Source organism: Perognathus longimembris, chromosome 23 (genome assembly GCF_023159225.1).
Source record: "Perognathus longimembris pacificus isolate PPM17 chromosome 23, ASM2315922v1, whole genome shotgun sequence".
In the NCBI taxonomy this organism is placed as follows: domain Eukaryota; kingdom Metazoa; phylum Chordata; class Mammalia; order Rodentia; family Heteromyidae; genus Perognathus; species Perognathus longimembris.
The window spans coordinates 32,443,907-32,463,233 of NC_063183.1; the positions used below are offsets into that span (position 1 = coordinate 32,443,907).

Below are 19,327 nucleotides of genomic sequence, written 5' to 3' on the forward strand. Positions count from 1 at the left end.
GTGTGTGTGTGTGTGTTGGGTCTGGGGCACTGTTCCCTGAGCTTTTGTGCACAGTGCTGGTGCCCTACACTTGAGCCACCGCTCTACTTCCAACTTGGAAGTGGATATAAGAATTAGATATAAGAATCTCATGGACTTTCCTGTCTAGGCTAGCTTTGAACTATGATCCTTAGAGTTAGAGCTTAGCCTCCTGAGTAGCTAGGATTATAGGCCTGAGCTATCTGTACCCAGATGATTTTCCTTCCTTTCTTCCTTCCGTCCATTCGTTCATTCTTTCCTCCTTCCCTCTTTCCTTTCCTTTCTCTTTCCTTCCCTCCTTCCCTCCCTTCTTCCTTCCTTCCTTCCTTCCTTCCTTCTTTCCTTCCTTCTTTCCTTTCCTCCCTCCCTCCCTCCCTCCCTCCCTCGCTTCCTCTCTCTTTCTTTCTCTCTTTTTCTTTCTTTGCTTCTTTTCTCTCTCTCTCTCTCTCTCTCTCTCTCTCTCTCTCTCTCTCTCTCTTTCTCTTTCTTTCTTGTTTGCTTCCTTGCAATGCCAGGCATTGAACTCAGAGCCTCATACCTACCAGGCACCAGGCTCTACCACAGGAGTAAATCTCCCAGCCCTAAGTTTTTAAAATAACATCTAAGGGGCCTGGGAATGTGGCTTAGTGGTAGAGCGCTCGCCTAGCATGCATGAAGCCCTGGGTTCGATTGCTCAGTACCACATAAACAGAAAAATCCAGAAGTGGCGCTGTGGCTCAAATGGTAGAGTCCTAGCCTTGAGCAAAAGAAGTTCAGGGACAGTGCCCGGGCCCTGAGTTCAAGCCCCATGATTGGCAAAAAATAAAAAAATCATTTCATTGTAATAAACACTCAGGTACAATTAGAAAAATCCAAAGAATTAGAAAATTTACCACTTGAACCATGCCTCCAACCAGCTTTTTACTAGTTATTTTGGAGAGGCAACCTTGTGAATTTTTTGTGCCTGGGCTGGCTTCAAACCATGATCCCAGGACAATAGCTCGGATTAAAGCTGTGAGCCACCAGCACTTGGCTATGATCATTGTTTATATTGAATTATGTGGTTTTGTTTTTCCATTTGAGACTTTTCTAAGGGGATAACAATATGTTGGTTGAATGTTTCATTCCAGTTGAATTCTGAACCTCAGTTCCTGCTTCAAAGAGAAAGAGGGTGTCACTTTTTAGGATTTTAACTGTCTTTTTGTTTTTCCAGCTTGTAGACTTCGGCTACAAGGCTATCTGTATATGTTTTTTTTTTGTGTTTTTTTTGGGGGGGCCAGTCCTGGGCTTGGACTCAGGGCCTGAGCACTGTCCCTGGCTTCTCTTTGCTCAAGGCTAGCACTCTGCCACTTGAGCCACAGCGCCACTTCTGGCCATTTTCTGTATATGTGATGTTGGGGAATCGAACCCAGGGCTTCAAGTATACGAGGCAAGCGCTCTTGCCACTAGGCCATATCCCCAGCCCTGTGTATGTTTTCTTACTGTTTTACTCTGCCTTCAATTTCCTTAAGTCTCCATTTGACATTTAGGTTGTCTTCCTTTAACTTTTCCCCCATCTTATTTTACTTTATGCTTCTTGGTGATACTGGTGGGTTTGAACTCAGGGTCTCATGCCAGGCAAACACGCCATGACTCGAGGCAAGCCCTCAGCTCTCCCTTTTTTCCTCCATCTCCAATGATTTTCTCTGCTGTGGGTCATTAGCCATCTACAAAGGACTCTCCATCTTTTGGCCTGGCCACTGGGTCCCAGTCTAATCCCCAGTTGATCTTACGAGGAGCTTGAGTTTCTGTGTGTGACACACATTTGCAGGTCTTTTTCTGTTGGAGCATGACTAGCAGCTGGTGGGTGTTTCATAAATACTGAATGATGATCTAGTATCTATTTGTGCTCATGTACCTTTCTCTGTGTGCCTGCATTTGCTTTGTGTGTGTTTAGACTGTAGTCTTTGTACCATCTGACTAATTATGTACATGGGTATGCCTATAAGTATAGGTGGTTATTTTCCCCCCCCCCAGTACTGTGGTTTGAATTCAGGGCTTCATGCTTGCTCAGGTTGCTTGCTTGACAGGTGCTCTACCATTTGACCCATGCTTCCAACTCATTTTTTGCTAGTTATTTTGGAGATAGAATCTTATGGACTTTTCTACCTCAGCTGGCCATGATCCTCTAGATCTCAGCCTCTCTCTCTCTCTCTCTCTCTCTCTCTCTCTCTCTCTCTCTCTCTCTCTCTCTCCTCTCTCTCTCTCTTTCTCTCTCTCTCTCTGTTGGTTGTGAGGCTTTAATTCAGGGCCTGGGCCCTGTCCCTGAGCTTTTTAGCTCAAGGCTAGCGCTCTACCACTTTGAGCCACAGCGCCCCTTCCAAGTTTTGGGGGTTAGTTGGAGATAAGATTCCCGTGGACTTTCCTGCTCAGCCTGGCTTTGAACGGCAACCCTCAGATCTCAGCCTCCTGAGTAGCTTGGATTACAGATGTGAGCCAGCTGTTCCTGGCCTAAGAGGTGACTATCTTCATGCAAAAATAACATGTCTTTGGGTTCTCAGATCTCGGGAGTCGGTGTTACCTTCCGCCCTGTCTGCATTTCTGGAAGAGCGCAGTGGTGTCTACCACGCGCCACCCTCTGGGTCATCCCTAGAAGTCTCTGTGGTTGTGTGTCCCCTGAGCTGTTTTGGGGGAATCTTTTGGGGTGGGGGTCTCCCCGTGCATCATGGTCATGGTGTGCGTGCTGAACCTGGACTGGTGTGAATGTGAGGAACCATGTCCCCACTTTCCCCGTGAGAGCAAAGCGGTGCCCGGGGCAGAGGTGACGCCGCCGCCCGTAGCTCCCCGTTCTCCTGGGAACCAGCTCCCCAGGAAGTGAGGCTGAGAGCAGACGGCATCAGGAGCCCCAGCCCCTTCTGCAGCCAGCCCTGGCCCCGGGCGCTAACCACGAAAGGGATTGCGTAGGTCAGACCTGCCCACCGGGCCTCGGCTGCCAGGAATCCCCACTCCTAGCAGGACTGCTCCGGCAGCGCCCTCCTTGGGCCTGGGCCAGATCTCCGGGGATCAGAACCCGGTGGAGGGCTGAGGGGCGTCCCCGGCAGGGAGTGACGCCCAGCTCCCCGCCCTGCGGTGTGAAGCAAGGTGTGGGCTCCTTCCCTCCGTCGGTGCAGACGGGCCCGGCTCTCACTAACGGTCTCGGTTCTGGGTTTCTCTCCCTGAATGCGGGCAACTTCCCAAGGTTGTGCTCCCAGAAATGATGTCTCGGAGGGCAAAGCCGCAAGGCCGGGCTTCGGAGACAGGCTGATTTGTCCTTCGGGTGGACCGGCCCGTAACTGAGTGAGCACGGAATTGTCACACTGTGTGGGACAACCTGAGCCAAGGCCACCCTCCCCGTAACTTCTTTGGAAGGCAGATTCAGTTACGGTCCCCAGCTCCAGGCTTCCTGTGCCCTGCGGGGCAGTCATGTCTTCCTGCGTGTCCAGATGGCCCCCTGGGCACCCCGGGAAGCCTGTGGGCTTCCCCTGGGGCAGTCACTGGGGTTCCGGGACCTCTTGGAGCTGGCAGTGCAGACCACACCCACAGCCCCCCGCCTTGACCCCCCCTCCCCCAGAGCCCGGTCCCCCTGGGCCCGATTCCATTGCTCCACAGTCCGGAGCGCCCGCCAGCAGGACCTGTCCCGGTAGCTATCTCTCCAGGGGTACAGAGACGGCTTCCCTTGTGAAACCGGGGACCTTTAATCCCCTGTGGTGTTGGGCACAGTTCTCTTCCCTGATCCCAGCCAGTGGGACTGTGTGCCCCGCAGATGCCCCTGCCCAGGAGCCTGGGAGACAGCCCCGTCCCAACTGGCTGGGTGACTTTAGGCAAATTACTGCCTTTCCTCCTGTCTGGGTTTCTCCCCGATGGGAAGCGGGGCTCATGCTCTCTGCCCCTCCCCGGCTGCCTGAGGACTTGCAGGGCTAAGCAGCACCGCGGCTGGGAACCGATCTGGAGGAAGCAGCCCGGTGCCAAGTGAGAGGTGCCTCTGTTGACATGGGTGTGGACCTGCAGTTCCCAGCCTCCCAGGCCTGGGACCAGCCCTGACAGCTTCTTGGCTCCTGGCTCCTTCCTCCTGCTTTTAGAGAGAAAGGACAGAAACAAAAGCCCCAGCCTGGCAGCCAGGAAGGGATGAAGAATAGGGTTTGGAGCTTTGGAACGTGGGTTTCCTGGCCTGGTTTGGGTCCTACGCACAGGGCACAGGATGGGTGATCTTGGATCAGTCACTACGTCTCTCTAGGCCTCAGCACTGACAGCCTCTCCCGATTCCAGCTCCAGAGCCTTCCACCAGAGGCTAATGTTACTGTCAAGGATCTTGTCTGGTTTCTGACTGTGATCTTCAGATCTCAGCACCCCGAGTAACTAAGATCACAGATGGGAGCCACTGGCAGCTGGCTCTTCTCAATTTCCGTGTATCGTATTTTATACATCACGTCTATGGATTCTCCCTTTGGGGCTACAGACTAGCCCCTGGTCAGCCTAGTTAGCCCAGGACAAAGAGTGTGGCAAGGGGGATCTTGTAGAAGAGGGTCAGAGCTAACCCCCGGGGAAGCTAACCCCCGGTCCGCTCGGAGACATTCCTACTCGGTTGGTGTTGGGTTCTCCCTTCGCTTCTGTCTTCCACCTTCCTTCCTCCATCGACTTCCCTTAGCCTAGGCCCAGACGAGGCCCAGCCTGGTAGGGCTTGAAGCCTGGCTTTCCTGGCCTTTGGCTTTGTCCACTGCCCGCCACCGAGTGTCCTGACCTCCTCTCCCCAGTGCTCCTCCTCCCAGGGATGCCTGGTCAGGGTTTCCCCACAGCCGGGTTAGCCAGTTCTCTTGTTCACCTTCGTGGTATCTCCTCACAAGCCCAGGGGATCTGCGGGCCCCACCCCTGCCCTCAACGGAGTGGGGGGCTTCTGGGAGCACCCGCGGGGCACACGCAGAGCCTCCTAGATGCCTGTTTCCACCTCTACCGCTTGAGTGAGCCACAGATCCACTTTGGGCTTTTTGGTGCTTAGTTGGAGATAAGAGTCTCACGGACTTTCCTGCTGGCCTGGCTTTGACCCGTGATGTTCAGATCTCAGCCTCTCGAGGAGGCACTGGCTCAGGGAGGGCCCCCCCCCAAGAACTCAGGGTGAGCAAGCCCCCTCCCCCCCTGGCATGCCCCCTCCAAGCTGCAGAATTCTCTCTCTCTCTCTCTCTCTCTCTCTCTCTGTCCATTGTGGGGCTTGAGCTAGGCCTGGGTGCTGTCCCCGAGCTCTTCAGTTCAAGGCTCGTGTTCAACCACTTTAAGCCACTTCCGGTTTTCTGGTGGTTAAATTGGACATAAGAGTCTCATGGACTTTCCTGACTGGGCTGGCTTTGAACCTCGATCCTCAGATCTCAGCTTCTTGAACAGCTACGATGACAGGCGTGAGGCACTGGCGCCTGGCTCTACTTTTTGTTTTGTTGTTCAGGGCCTCACGTTTACTAGGCAGATGCTCCACCACTTTAACCCATGCCTTCAGGGCTTTCTTTTTGTGCCGACCATTTCTGAAATAAGGTCTGGGTTCTTTCCCAGGCAAGTGCTTGGACTGTGCTCTTGCGAGTGGAGGCTTCATACTACAGATGAGAAGAAAGGCACTCAACACCATGCCCAGGTGTTGGTTGAGGAGATTCTCAAACTTGCTGTCTAGGCAGGCCTGGGACTGAGATCCTCCTTGAAGATTTTTTTCTTTTTGAAAAGAAATGGCAGGAAGAAGAAGAAGAAGGAGAAGAAGAAAGAGAAGAAGAAGAAGAAGAGGAAGAAGAAGAAGAAGAAGAAGAAGAAGAAGAAGAAGAAGAAGAAGAAGAAGAAGAAGAAGAAGAAGAAGAAGCAGCAAAAAAAAGCTGGGTGCCATGGCTCACGCCTGTAATCTGAGCTACTCAGGAGGCTGAGATCTGAGGATTGAGGCTCAAAGCCAGCTGGGGCAGGAAAGGCCATGAGACTCATTTCCAAATTACTACCAGACAACGAGAAGTGGAGTTGTGGTTTAAAATAGTAGCGTGCTAGCCTTGAGCAAGAACGCTCAGGGACAGTGCCCCGGCCCTGAGTTCAAGTCCCACCACCACCAAAAATAAAACAAACATCTGTTATTGTGTCAAGGACAGATAAGACAGCGGAGATTTGAATTCATATCCTTCTCAGGACTGTTGTTGGTTTAAAGTCTATGTCAGTGGGTCTTTTTCTTCCCCAGTCTCTCTCCTGGCCCTCGGGGTTCTGGGCTCCATTGATACTCTCCACCACTCGCCACTATCCTCACCGCTGCAGGTGGGAAAGAGAGCCACGGAAGGGGCTTCTGGGTCTGGGCTTCCAGGTGGGGCCATGGACACCCCCCCCCACTCCAGGGGGAGCTTAAGAATGCCTTCCCTGGCTTTAGCGCCTTGGGTGGCAATGGGAGAAGTCTTGTGCAATACAGCTTACCAGTCCTCGCTCGGGCTCGGGACTGTTTGTTTAAGGGCATGGATGGCTTTGGGAGAAACTCCGGATTTTGTCAGTGTTGGTTTAAGCTGCTGGGGAAGGCAGGAGAGGTGTTAAGGACTTAATAAAGGTGGAAGTACAGCCGTGGCTCAAATGGATAGAGCACTAGCCTTGAGCAAAAGAGCTCAGAGACAGCGCCCGGGCCCTGAACTCAAGCCCCAAGACCAAACACACCAAAAAACATGAAGCGGAGCTGTGGCTCAAGTGCCAGAATGCTAGCCTTGTGCAAAAAAATGGTCAGAGAGGGACACACACACACACACACACACACACACACCCAACCAACCAACCAAACAAAAAAGGGCCCACAACGAAACCATCTGTACAGTTCAGTGGCATTAAGGACATTCATGTTGTGTAATCATCATGGCTATCCACATCCAGAACCTTTTCACCTTATAAAATGAAGTATTATACACATTAAGCAATCACACACACACACACACACACACACACACACACACACACACACACACACACACCCTGCCGCTGCTTTGTGTCTGATTTTGACTACTCTAAGAGCCTCAGGTGAGTGAAAGTCTTACAGTGCCTGTCTTTCTGTGACTAGTTTGTTTCACTTATAACGTTTATTTGTCCTAGCCTGAGGGGATTGGCCTTTTGTTGTTGTCCTCAGTTTGGGGCTTGAACTCAGCCACTGTCCCTGAGCTCTGTCGTTCGAGGCTGATGCTCTATCAATTTGAGCCACAGCTCCACCTCCCGTGTTTGAGTGCTCCATTGGAGATGAGAGTCTCTCCTCTGTGTGACTGGTCTGGCTAGGATTACAGGCATGAGCCGCTGGTGCCCGGCTGGGATTGCCCTTTTAAAGGAAGACTAATATTCCACGGTGAGGTCCTTACCCATCTGCTCGATGCCTACTTGGCAAAGCCGTGTCACAGCCTTCTTAATCGCCATGGCTCCATCAGCCTCTGCCTCTTGCATTTGCTGGGTACTTAGGAAGCAGGTAGCAAATCCGATCCAGTCCTGGCTCCATAAGTCTTCTCCAGGTGAGGCTGAGGGTAGATGCATCGCGCAAACCAGGGGGCGGGATGCCGCTGAACTCGGGCTGGGGAGCCAGGACAAAGCTTTGGACTGGATCTTGCGTGGTGTGAAGTGGGTGCGGCGTGGGGGGTAGTGAGGGAGGCGGCTGCCCGTGGGAAGCATGGGAAAGTCAAGTGGGGGACAGAGCCTAAGATTAGCGGGAGGTCCCACTGACATGCACCCAGCTCTGCCCCCCCCCCCCCCCCCCCCGCCCCACCTGCCTGTGACAGGACTCTTCCTCCCTCCCCTTCTGTCCTGGCAGGAAGAGAATCCAGCTGCCAAGGGCAAGCGCGCCCCCTAGAGGCCACTGCTAGATGCTACCTCCCCCTGCCAGAGCAGGCTGGGTTTTGGGGGGGGCGGGGGGCACCTGGCCAGGCAGCCTGGCACCGCCTCTCTTGATCTACCCCAGACCACACATCACCTCGGGGAACAGCTAGGGGCGGCCAGGCCTGGCGTGCTGCGCGACCGGGCGGCTCCCAGCTCGCGCGCTGCCCCTCCCCATCACGCGGGCTTACGAGCAGCCCTGTCCTGTTGGGTTCAGGCCCAGTCTTCCCTCACCGGCGGCACCGCTGAGGAACGCCGCACCTTCACCGTCAGCTTCCTGGCCTGTAAACATGAGGCTCAGCGCATCGCGCCATCCGTCCCTGCCATCTGCTTATTTTTGACAAAACCGAATTGCTTTTCTTTTTTGTCCATAGTGGGGCTTGAACTTAGGGCCTAGGCGCTGTTCCTGGTTTTGTGGTGTGTGTGTTTTTTCTCTCGAATAGTTTTCTACCACTTTGAGACACGGCGCCACTTCTGGTTTTCTGGTGACTAATTGGAGGATAAAGAGTCTCACAGACTTTCCTGCCCCTGCTGGCTTCGAACCCCAGTCCTCAGATCTCAGCCTCCAGAGGCACCAGGGTGACAGGCGCGAGCCACCGGCGCCCAGCGGACAGGACCCAGTTTCTAGTGACTGGCGGTGTCTGGCCTAGGGGAGCTCAGTGTGATTTGTTGAATAAGTGAATTCGTCTTATTATTTGTTCCGGTACTACCGAGCAGTTTGAACAAATGTAGGGAAAATAGTTTGGAGTGGGGTGCCTGGACCGGGCTTGGGTGGAGAGCGTGCCATGCCCCCTCCCCCCCTCCCCGGCCCCCACCCACACAGGAGGGTGTCCCCAGCGGGCCTGGTGAGCGGGCGGCTCCGCCATTCTACCCAGCAGCCCCTCGCCCCCCCCCCCCCAGGCCCTCGCCTTCCCCTCTGGTGGGCAAACCTGGCTTTTCTCTTTACCTTCTGGGGCCGGGGCAGTTTAGTTTCGGGGAAAGGCGGAAAGACCTGCTGAACAGGGTGGCCGGAGCCTGAACCGGTTGGACAGGACAGTCCCATCTCTCCCCCCCAGCAGCCGGTCCTCTTGGCCAACAGAGGCCGGGTGGAAATGGCAGGGCGCGGGGCTTGGGGATGGAGCTGGGGTTGCGCTGGCCTGTGGGATGTCCCGGCTCTCATCTCCAGCACTAGAAGAGCAAAGAGCGGGGAAACTAGCTGGACAGTGCGGCTCACACCTGTAATCCTAGCTACTCAGGAGGCTGCGGCCTGAGGATGGAGGCTCAAGGCCAGCCCGGGCAGGACCGTCCCGGAGGGAGACTCTTATCTCCCGCTAGCCACCAGAAAGCCGGAGGTAGCTCTGTGGCTCCAGGCGGCAGAGCGCTCACTACCTTTGCGCGGGCGTGGAGTTCAGGCCCCATGACCGCCGACAACGAAAGAACAGGAAAACGGAAACCCCTACAAAACAAAACATTTTATTTATTTTTTATTTCCTTTTCGTTTTTTGGGGTGCTGGGGGGGGTGGAATCCAGGGCCTCTTGAGCTAGGATCCCAGCCCTGACGCCATTTTTATTATTATTTTTTTACAGCACAAACTACGCCAGGAAGTCTTCCTTTTTTAGCACTGGGCTGTGCAGAATGGAAGGGCAGCTGCGGAGGGCCTCCAGCTTTGGACGCCCCCGCCCCGGGGGGGGTGGTCCCTTTCCGGTGACCCTGGGTGGGGCAGGTCGCTTTGAGCAAGACCCGGAACCCCAGCTTCTTCTGCACTCCCGGCGGCAGGTCCCACTATGTGCAGTCCTTCAGGCGGGGAGGCTTCCCGCTCCTCCCGCCCCGAGCGTCCTTCGGGTCCGCGGCTGAGCCTCCGAGGGCCGGGGCCCTGGCTCCCCCGGGGAGCGGAGTGGGGCGGGCCTGACACGCAGGCAGGAGTCTCGGACAGAGCCCCGGGCTCAGAGGGGCCTGGTGGTGCGGTTATAGACCAGGTGCTCCGTGTCCTCGGCGGTGGAGACGGTGGAGCTGGCGGGGGTGGGGGGAGGGTGGCGGCGGGGTCGGCGGAAGCTTTTCCTCCGGTTCCTGAAGCAGCAGTAACCCAGGATGGCGAGCACCACCACGATGCCGGCGACCAGCAGCGCGGCCACGGCCACTTCCACGGACCCTGGGGGAAGGAGGGACCGAGGCAGCGGGGAGCCCCGAGCCACGCCGCCGCCCTGCCCTCCCTCCTCGCTTAACCTCAGCCTCCTCCTCCTCCGCCAGCCTCGGGAGTGGCGGCAGGGCGGGGCGGACCCGGGCTTACCTACGTTGGGAACGGCGCTTTCCCGCCGCACACCGAACACATCCTTCTCTGCAAAGGGATGGAGACCCGTGAGCACCAGATCCCACTGGACGGAGCCACGCGCTGGGTCTCCCCCCCCCCCCCAAACCCCAGCTCACTGGAGATGCCGCTGCAGGACTCCAGACACTGCTGCTCCTCCTCGAAGTTGTTCTTGTTGCCGTGACAGCCGCCGTAGGTGAAGCGGGCGCAGCGCTCGGTGAAGGGGTTGTAGTACCAGCGTGGGATACTCTCCTGGCAGAGGCCCGTGTACGGCAGGTCCACACAGTGCCCTGGGGGTTGGAGGGCAGGACACGGGGGAGTCAGCCCTGGGGGGGGGGGAGAGCTTCCTGGCCACCCTGCCCACGGGAGGGCAGCGCTGGAAACACCCGGTCCACCTGGCAGGGAAACCTGCACAGACTTTTCCAACTGTAACTCTTCTGACCGGGTCGCGGTCTCTGTCTTCCACCACTGGGTGGTCTACCGTTTTGTTTTTTTTTGTTTTTTTCATTCTGTTTATTGGTTTCTTTTCTTCTTTTCCACTGTAGGGCTTGAACTCGGGCTTGGGCACTGTCCCTGAGCCTCTTTGTGCTCTACCATTTGGGCCACAGCGCCCTGTCCGGTTTTTGAGTGGTTAATTGGAGATAAAGGTCTCTTTTCTGCTTGGGCTGGGTTTGTACTTCGATCCTCAAGATCTCAGCCTCCTGAGTAGCTAGGATTACAGGCGTGAGCCCCGGCGACTGGGTATTGGTTTCTTTCTTGAGACGGCCTCATTAGGCAGCCTAGGCCGGCCTCAAATGCTTGAACCTCTTGCTCAGCCTCCTAAGTACCAGGGTTAGAGTAGCCAAATACTGCCTTTTGCTGAACTTAGGCTCCACCCTTGCTTAGCTGGGGCTACAGCTCTAGTTCTGGTTTTTGGGTGGCTAACTGGAGATAAGTCTCACCGATGTATCTTCCTGGCTTTGAACTCAGATCCTCAGATCTGAGCATCTCGAGTCTCTAGGATTATAGGAATGAGCCGCTGGTGCCAGGCTCAGGTAAGATGTCTTCATATTGCTTTATCATTATTTTCACCTTGTGGCAACTGTCACAGCGGCTTTCTACTCGCGATGGGTATTACGATGCTAAACTTCCCTACCAAATGACCAAGTGACCTGTGGTGGGCATGCTGCGGTATTTGTTCCTGGTTTTCTTGCCAGTCCTGAGGCTTGGACTCAGGGCCTAGGCGCTGTCCCTGAGCTTCCTTTGCTCAAGGCTGGCGCTCTGCCACTTGAGCCACAGCGCCTCTTCCAGCCTCTTCTGTTCAAGTGGCACCGAGGAATGGAACCCAGGGCTTCATGCGTGCTCGGCAAGCGCTCTACCGCCAAGCCACCTTCCCAGCCGCGATGGAGTAATTTAAGGAGTTGGGCACAGAGAACGAGACACATGCTGTGCTGTGCGGGAAGCAGAGCTCAGCGGCGCGCCTCGGCCTCGGGGCCCCAGGGAGCGGGCAGAGCTCGCCGCCAGCCCCGGTGCCCCGCGGATGGATGCCCGGACTGCGGATGGCGGCGCTCAGAGCCGACTCACCTTTGTCACGGAGGAAGTGGATGCTCTGGAGCTCGTCAAAGCCCGTGGTGTCTGCGGAGAGGAAGCCGGAAGCTCAGGCCCAGCATGGGTCTCTGGGGGGGGGGGGCTGCGCGGGGCGGGGCCTGCTGCCCCCCACCTCTGGCCGGGGGGCGGCTCACATTTTTCACAGGTGGTCTCGTCCGAGCCGTCGGGGCAGTCTCTGGTGTCGTCACACTCCAGGAAGCCGTCGATGCAGCAGCCGTCCCGGCAGCGGAACTGGGTGGGCTGGCAGCTGCCCGAGCACACTGCGTGGGGGGGGGGGGGGGGCGGGAGGAGGGGGGGAGAGGGGGCACAGGGCAGGCTCGGCGTCGGCTCCCACGGGCCTCGCCCACCGAGCCCAACTTCCCCTGAACAGAACTGGGCGGCCGGGGACAGGAAGAAGCTGGGTGGGGGGGCGGGGGGGAGGGGGAGGGGAGGGCTGGGGGAGGGCAGCAGGTGGGGGTCTGGACAGGGATGGAGGAGGGAGTGAAGCCCACCTGGATGGTGCCTTTGTAGCGAGAGGCCTGGGGAGAGAAGAGGCGGGTGAGGGGCTGCCCCGGCCCCCCCCCCGCCCCGGGCCCCCCCCCCCGGCGGCCCCCCAGAGACCCACCTTGCACATCCCGGCAGGCCAGCATGCAGTCCTCCTCCCGCAGGTAGTTGTTCTTGTTGCCCAAGCAGCCCCCGTAGGTGAACCTCTTGCAGACCTGCTCCTTGGGGTCGTAGTACCAGCGGGGGAAGGAGCCCCGGCACCGCCCCACCTTGCTGGAGGCCAGGCAGTAGTCTGGAGGGAGGAGGGCTCGTGAGGGGGCTGACGCGCCCCGTCCGCGCGCGGAGGGGGGGGTGCTGGGGTGCCCCGGGGCCCGCCCCCCCTCACCTTCCGTCTGCTTGGGGGAGAGCACGGTGATGGTGACGTTGGCCCGGCTCTCGGGCTGCTGGGAGTCGGCCGCGCTCAGCTGGAACAGGTAGCTGCCTTCCTTCAGCCCCCACAGCTCCACCTGCTCCCCGCTCTTCCTCTACACACAGCACTGCTCATCAGGCCGCGGCCATGAACCACCCGGTCCTCCCAGCCGCCGGCCCGCCCCCTGGGGGAGGAGTCAGCCCCCCCCCCCCCCCCCGCACAGTCTCACCTCGATCCTGATGTCCGGGTCCCCCTCCAGGAGGCGCCAGCTGGTGTTGCCCACATCCTTCAGCACCAGAGGCTCCTGGGGCTGGACCTTCAAGTCGATGCCCGTCCAGAACCTGGGGATGCGGGACCCTGCGGGGGATGGGGCGGGAAGGTCAGCGTGAAGGTCACGGGTCGGAGGGGAGAAGAGGGGTGGGGGGGGGGATGGAGGGGCCACGCCCAGGCCCCTCGGGGGACTCAGCAAGGAGCCCGGAGCACAAGTCGGAGGGAACCCACAAAAGCAGCATCTTCTTCTCCATTCAAAGATGACCGCATCCGCACTGAGCGCCGGCTCGGCTGGTGTTCTACCACTGAGCTAGGGCTCCAGCCTGGCTTTTTGTTGGTTATTATCTTTTGCCCGTACTGGGGCTTGAACTCCGGGCCTGGGAGCTGTCCCGAGCCTCCTCGTGGTCAAGGCAAGCTCTCTACCACTTGAACCACAGCGCCGTTTCTGGGTTTTTCTGAGTGTTTTATTGGAGATAACAGTCTCACAGACTTTCCTGCCCGGGCTGGGCTGGCTTTGAACCGTGATCCTCAGATCTCAGCCTCCTGAATGGCTAGGATGACAGATGTGAGCCAGCAGCGCCGGGCCTTGTTGGTTATTTTTGAGATGGAGTCTAATCAGCTTTTCTGCCTGAGCTGTCCTTAAGCTGAGAGCCTGTAGATCCTATCCTCGAGTAGCAACGATTATAGGCATGAGCCGCTGGCACCTGGCTTATTTTTATGTTGTAAAACCTACTTTCGGAAGCAAATTACTGAACAGCATATGCTCCCTCAACTCAAGAAAAAAAGGTGAGTAGGTATGTGTTTTGCATACTTAAGGAAGTAATTGTGTTTTTTTTAGGGGGTGGGATATCTGCTGTGGGACTTGAACTCAGGGCCTGAGCACTGTCCTTGAGCTTCTTTGTGCTCAAGGGTAGTTAGTGCTCTACCACTTGAGCCATAGTGCCACTTCTGGTTTTTGAGCGGTTTATCAGCAATAAGAGTCTCATGAGGATTTCTCTACACAGGCTGGCTTTGAACCACAATCTTCAGATCTCAGCCACCGGAGTAACTAGGACTACAGAAATGAGCCACCTGAGCCCCGGCTGAGGAAGTAATCTTAATCTTGCATTCTGCAATGAGTGGGTGGGTGTGCTACCACTCAAGCTTCCTCGAGCTCAAGTGGTAGAAAGCTAGCCTTGAGCAAAAGAAAAAAGAAAAAAAGAAGAAAGAAAAAGAGCTCAGGGACAGCACCCAAACCCAGAGTTCAAGCCTGGGCAGAAAAGACAGGAAATGTCTGAGGGAAACATTACTCCTTGGTGTGGCCTAGATTCCAAGGGGAAGCCATTCAGGAGCAAAGTCTCACATGAGTTCCCACCCTCCCTAGCTCCCAGGGCAGGCCCGGTGCCCCCTGGCGAGGGGCTAGGGACCAGGGGCCAGGTCACCTTGGACTCTGCCTGAGGTGGCAAAGGATGGGGAACCATGCCCTCCCTGGACCCAACTTCCTCCAGGGGAGCACGCACGCACAGTCCTGTCTGCCTGTCTGCGGAGGGACGACGGTGCCCTCCATGAAGATGGTCTCCTCAGGAAGTGCCACTGTGGCCCAAAATGGTGCTAACCTTGAGCTAAAGACCTCAGTGTTAATACCCAAGCCCTGAGTTCAAGCTCCATGACCCACCAAAGCCCCCCCCCCAAAAAAAAAGCCTTTTGCTGGGCACTGGTGGTTCACACCTGTAATCCTAGCTACTCAGGAGGCTGAGAGCTGAGGATCTCGGTTCAGAGCCAGCCCAGGCAGGAAAGTCCATGGAACTCTAATCTCCAATGAACCACAACCAAAACTGGAAGTAGCACTGTGACACAAGTGGTAGAGCGCTAGCCTTGAACTGAAGAGCTCAGGGACAGCGCCCAGGCCCCGAGTTCAATCCCCACAACCAACAAAACAAACAAAAAAAGATGTCTCCTCAACAAACACTGGTATCCTACATGTGATCTTATTTTTTTTTAAGGGTCTTTGGACTGGGAAGGTGGCTTAGTGGTAGAGTGCTCACCTAGCATGCATGAAGCCCTGGGTTCGATTCCTCAGCACCACATACACAGAAAAAGCCAGAAGCGGCACTGTGGCTCAATGGGTAGAGTGCTAAAAGAAGCCAGGGGCAGTGCTCAGGCCCTGAGTCCAAGCCCCAGGACTGGCAAAAAAAAAGGGGGGGGGAATCTTTGGAGAAGTAATGACATAAGAGATTTCCAGAAAAGCTCATCCTGGATTAGCTTGTTAGGCCCTCGATCCAATGACAAATGTTTTGATAAGAAACACAAGAGGGCTCGACGGTGAGAGCGTTTGTCTAGTACGAGTGAGGCCCTAAGTACACCCCAATCCCGGGGAGGGAGACAGATCAAGCAACAACAGCCCGTACGGCGGTGCGCACCTGTAATTATAGGGAGATCACAGAGAGGGGAGCAGAAAGCGATTAACTCAAAGCCGCCGGGACCACATAGCGAGCACCAGGCCGGGTGGGGCTAGCGATGGGGACCCTGTCCCTAAGAAACAACCGCACTAGGGAAGGAGGAGAGAAGGGCGGCCGCAAGCTGAGGAACACTGGAGCAGAAAGCTCCAGAAGCTGCGAGAGGGGCGGAAGGAGCCTCCCCCGGGGGGGTCTTTGGAGGCAGTGCAGCCCTGGTGGCGACGTAAAACTTGTGGCTTCCGAACTGGGCAAGAATGAAGTTGCCTCTGTCTGAATCTGTTTGGTGGCGGGGAAAACCACGGGGTGTTGCGGCGGATAGTAGAAAACACGACGAGGAACGGACGCAAGGGGTGAGGATTCTGCGCATGGTGAGAGCAGCCGGCCTGGGACAAAACCTCAAAGCCCCCCCGGGCACAGGCCGAAGAGAAGCAGGGCTGTCACAGACAAACTCAACCTCAGGCAGGGAGACCCCAAGAACCGGCAGCAGTGGGCGGCGGGCGTGGGCTCCCGTTCGCGCTCCCACTCCCTGGTGCGTTCTTAAATGGATGAAAGCAAAAACAAAACCAAAAATTAACTTCTTGGCATGCACAAGTATGTAAAGTAGCCTGGGAACGTGGCCCGGTGGTAGAGTGCTTGCCTAGCGTGCATGAAGCCCTGAGTTCGATTCCTCAGCACCACATACATAGGAAAAGCTGCAATTGGCGCTGTGGCTCAAGTGGCAGAGTGCTAGCCTTGAGTAAAAAGAAGCCAGGGACAGTGCTCAGGCCCTGAGTCCAAGGCCCAGGACTGGGGAAAAAAAAAAAAGTATGTAAAATAAATTTGGGGTGATGGAGATGTAGCCCAGTGGTTGAGCACCTGCCAAGAGCATGAGGTGAGGCGTGTTCTGTCTCTCACACGTACACTCTCACGTGCACACTATACACACACGCACACACACGCACTCCTCTTCTCAATTTCAAGGTTCCTTGCCCCAAAGGCATCCACTGTGGCCAGGTTGTGTGCGTGTGTGAATACGGAATGTGAATCACAGCACCCCTCCCCCCTGCTCACCCCGACACCCCGGGCTGCCCCCCGACAGGGTTTGCCATCACCCAAACCACATCCCAGGGTGAGAGACACGGCCTTCACTGGTACAGAGGGTGCTGGGGGGGGGAGGCGGGGGACGGCGAAGCTGCTGCACACACGTGCACGCGGGGCTGGGAGGGGTATCCCCACGGGCGCCCGCACAGGCCACGCAGGGAGGGCGAGGCCAGGTGTGAGAGTGTGTAGAGGGCAGAAGACCAGGAGATAAGGGCGGCCTAGCAGGCTGAGTCACAGGACGCAGAGCCGCGAGGACTCGGGAGAGGGGTCAGGGGGAGGAGGAGGAGGAGGAGGAGGCCCGAATGCGAGGGGACAGACGGAGGGAAACAGGAGAACGGGGACCCGGTCCCGGGACTGAGGGCACGGGGAACAGGGAGAGGAGGAGTGGAAGGGCTGGCCTGTGACCTGGAGGAGCCCAGGCGGAGAGGGGGAGGGCGGGGGGGGGGGCTGGAGAAGCCCCTCCCCCACGTGGCCAGGGTGGAAGGGGGAAGCAGATGGCCCACTTAGCCAGCCCAGCAGACAGGTGAGCCCCCCCCCCCCCTTAGGTGGAGGGGTGGGCCCAGTGATCCGACGACCTTGAGGTAAGGCAGCACCGCCCTCCCCCCTGGCTAGGCCCTCACCCGGCCCCAGGACTAAGGAGCCTGACCACTCCCTTCTTCCCACCCCCAAGAGACCAAAGGGCTACAACGCCATAAAGTCAGCCTCACTGGCCGCCCGCCGGGCCTCAGGACATCTCCAGGGAAACAACAGAGACTCCGCCCCCTAAGCCACTGCCCGAGGGGGGAGGGAGGGGGAGGGCAGGAGCCGGGACCTGAGGGACTAGCTGCAGGGCCTGCAGCTGCAGGAATCTGGCCTGGACTGGCCGAGCCACAGGCTGGGAAACGGAAACAAAGCAGCCGTCCAGGACAAGACTTGTCCATCCAACGCAAGAATCCACCCATGGCCCCTCATCCCACCTGGCCTGTCCCCCCAACTCCTGCCCCAGCTTCCAGCTGGACACACAGACCCACAACGCCCCCCACTGTGTATACCACCGCCACACGGCAGTGCTCGGAGCTGGCCCAGAAGGGCCTGGGGCTCACACAGCCTAAGCCCTGCGGCTCCTTCCGAGCCCCAGGAAATCCCCGCTCCTCCGGATCTGGGCCACGTGGGTTGGCCAGTTCTGGGGGTTTTCAGAGGTGGAAGGCTGGACCCAAGGTCAGGCGGCCCTGATCCGCCCAGCTACCTGAGCAGACTGGCGTCTCCCGGCCGTGGCCCTGGACCAGGACTCCACGGCTGCTGCTGCCGAGAGCAGGAAGGGCACTGGCCAGGCAGGCAGAGTCATCGCCACCTACACTGCCGGCTGCTTCCTGGTGGAACAGGCTCCGGGCCTGGTCCAGAGCCACTCGAAGGCCCCACGATGGCATCCATTACTTTCCAGAATCTCCTCCCCCTCAGACACCCAGAAGGAAAGCCACAGGAAGGTGAGCAAGAAGGAAGAATCCATAACCTGGGAGAAGTACTAGGTCCACAAAAAGCAGAGAGGAAGGGACTAGAAGTCTGGACTAGTGGTAGAGTGCTCGCCTAGCATGCACCAAGTCCTGGGTTCGATTCCTTGGTACCACATAAACAGAAAAAGCTGGAAGTGGCGCTGTGGCTCAAGTGGTAGCCCCAGACAATGGTGGCCCTGATGCCGAACCCCCTAACTCAGTTTCCTGCTGGCTGTCCTGTTCTGGGTGAGAGTGCTAGGTTTCTAGGAGGAAGGGGAGGGGGAAGTGAAGGACTTTCCACGGACACCCCATGGGAGGAGTCTTACATTTACCCTCCATGGATGTTATTCGGGGCTAATTTATTTAATACGGGTTGACATGGTGTGGGGGGTGGGGAGACCCAGCAATAGGAAAACTGTGATGGGCTGGTGGAGGGCATCACTTCTGCCCCATTCCTGCCCCAGGTGAGCAGGGAGGCAGTCTCCAGGAGGAGAGTGGGTGAGCCCTGACACCCCCCCCCCACTTTGCCCTGATCTCTGAGAGTAAACACCGCGAACAGACAGCCTGTCTGCTTCACCCGCAGCGGGGAGCGAGCGCCCGGCTCACGTGGATGCGCACACGCACCCGCCCCAACAGCTGACATCGCTCACCTGCTCAACACACGCATGCCAGCGGGCTGACTCACCCCCGGCCCAGCGCCTGCCGGGCTGTGCCCACAACGCGGTGCGGGGAGGGGGGGACGGGGGGGGGGTCAGCCGCAGCTCCCTCAGGCTTGCTCTGCTGTCCTAGGGTGTCCCCCCCACACACACATACACACCCCAAGATGGATCTGCCAGGAGGGCGGGAGATGCTGACCTGCAGCCCCGCCTGGGCCGCTCACTGGGTGCCCGCCCTCCCCCCACCCCCGTCCCCCGGCCCGGCCCGCGCTCACCGCCGAAGCCCTGCGTCTGCAGGTCGTGGTAGGCGCGGTACACGTCCCGCGTGAGGTAGTTGACGAAGCCCTCCCGGGGCGCGAACTTGCAGACGAAGTCGTGCTCGTGGAGGCAGTCGACGAGGAAGCAGGCGGCGGCGGCGTCGGGGTCCGGGTCCGCGCCGGGGTCCGCGCCGGGGTCCGCGCCGCCCTCGCCCGGGCGCGCGCGCAGCTCCACCAGCGCCAGGTTGCAGCGCGGGGCGGCGCAGCAGGCGCGCACGCAGTCCCGGCCCCGCCGCACCGTCGGGGACCCCAGGAAGGTGGCGCCGTGGCCCACCGAGGCCTCGGTGTCCAGCACGAAGGCGGGCACCCCGGGGGTGAAGCGGCCCAGGCAGGCGGCTCCGTCCGGGAGCTCGGCGCCCCGGAGCCCCAGCGCGCACAGCAGCCACCACACGGCGGCCGTCGAGGCGCCGAGCCGGGCGGGCCGGGCGCCGGCCATGGTCCGCGTCCGCGTCCGCCTCACCGGGGCTCGGCTCACCGCGCGGGCC

The 19,327-nt window shown here is 58.0% G+C and overlaps 1 protein-coding gene across 1 annotated transcript; it reads right to left on the reverse strand.

Annotated features, from left to right (window-relative positions):
* Positions 1 to 9,355: 9,355 nt before the first annotated feature.
* On the reverse strand, positions 9,356 to 19,293 carry Spint1 (serine peptidase inhibitor, Kunitz type 1). Its single transcript, XM_048332681.1, has 10 exons — positions 18,801 to 19,293; positions 12,845 to 12,972; positions 12,592 to 12,730; positions 12,328 to 12,498; positions 12,215 to 12,241; positions 11,858 to 11,983; positions 11,700 to 11,750; positions 10,256 to 10,426; positions 10,119 to 10,166; positions 9,356 to 9,980 (listed from the first exon to the last, which is right to left on the reverse strand). The coding sequence occupies exons 1-10, from the start codon at positions 19,276 to 19,278 to the stop codon at positions 9,775 to 9,777; spliced, it is 1,545 nt and encodes a 514-aa protein (XP_048188638.1). The 5' UTR covers positions 19,279 to 19,293; the 3' UTR covers positions 9,356 to 9,774.
* Between the last annotated feature and the right edge of the window lie 34 nt (positions 19,294 to 19,327).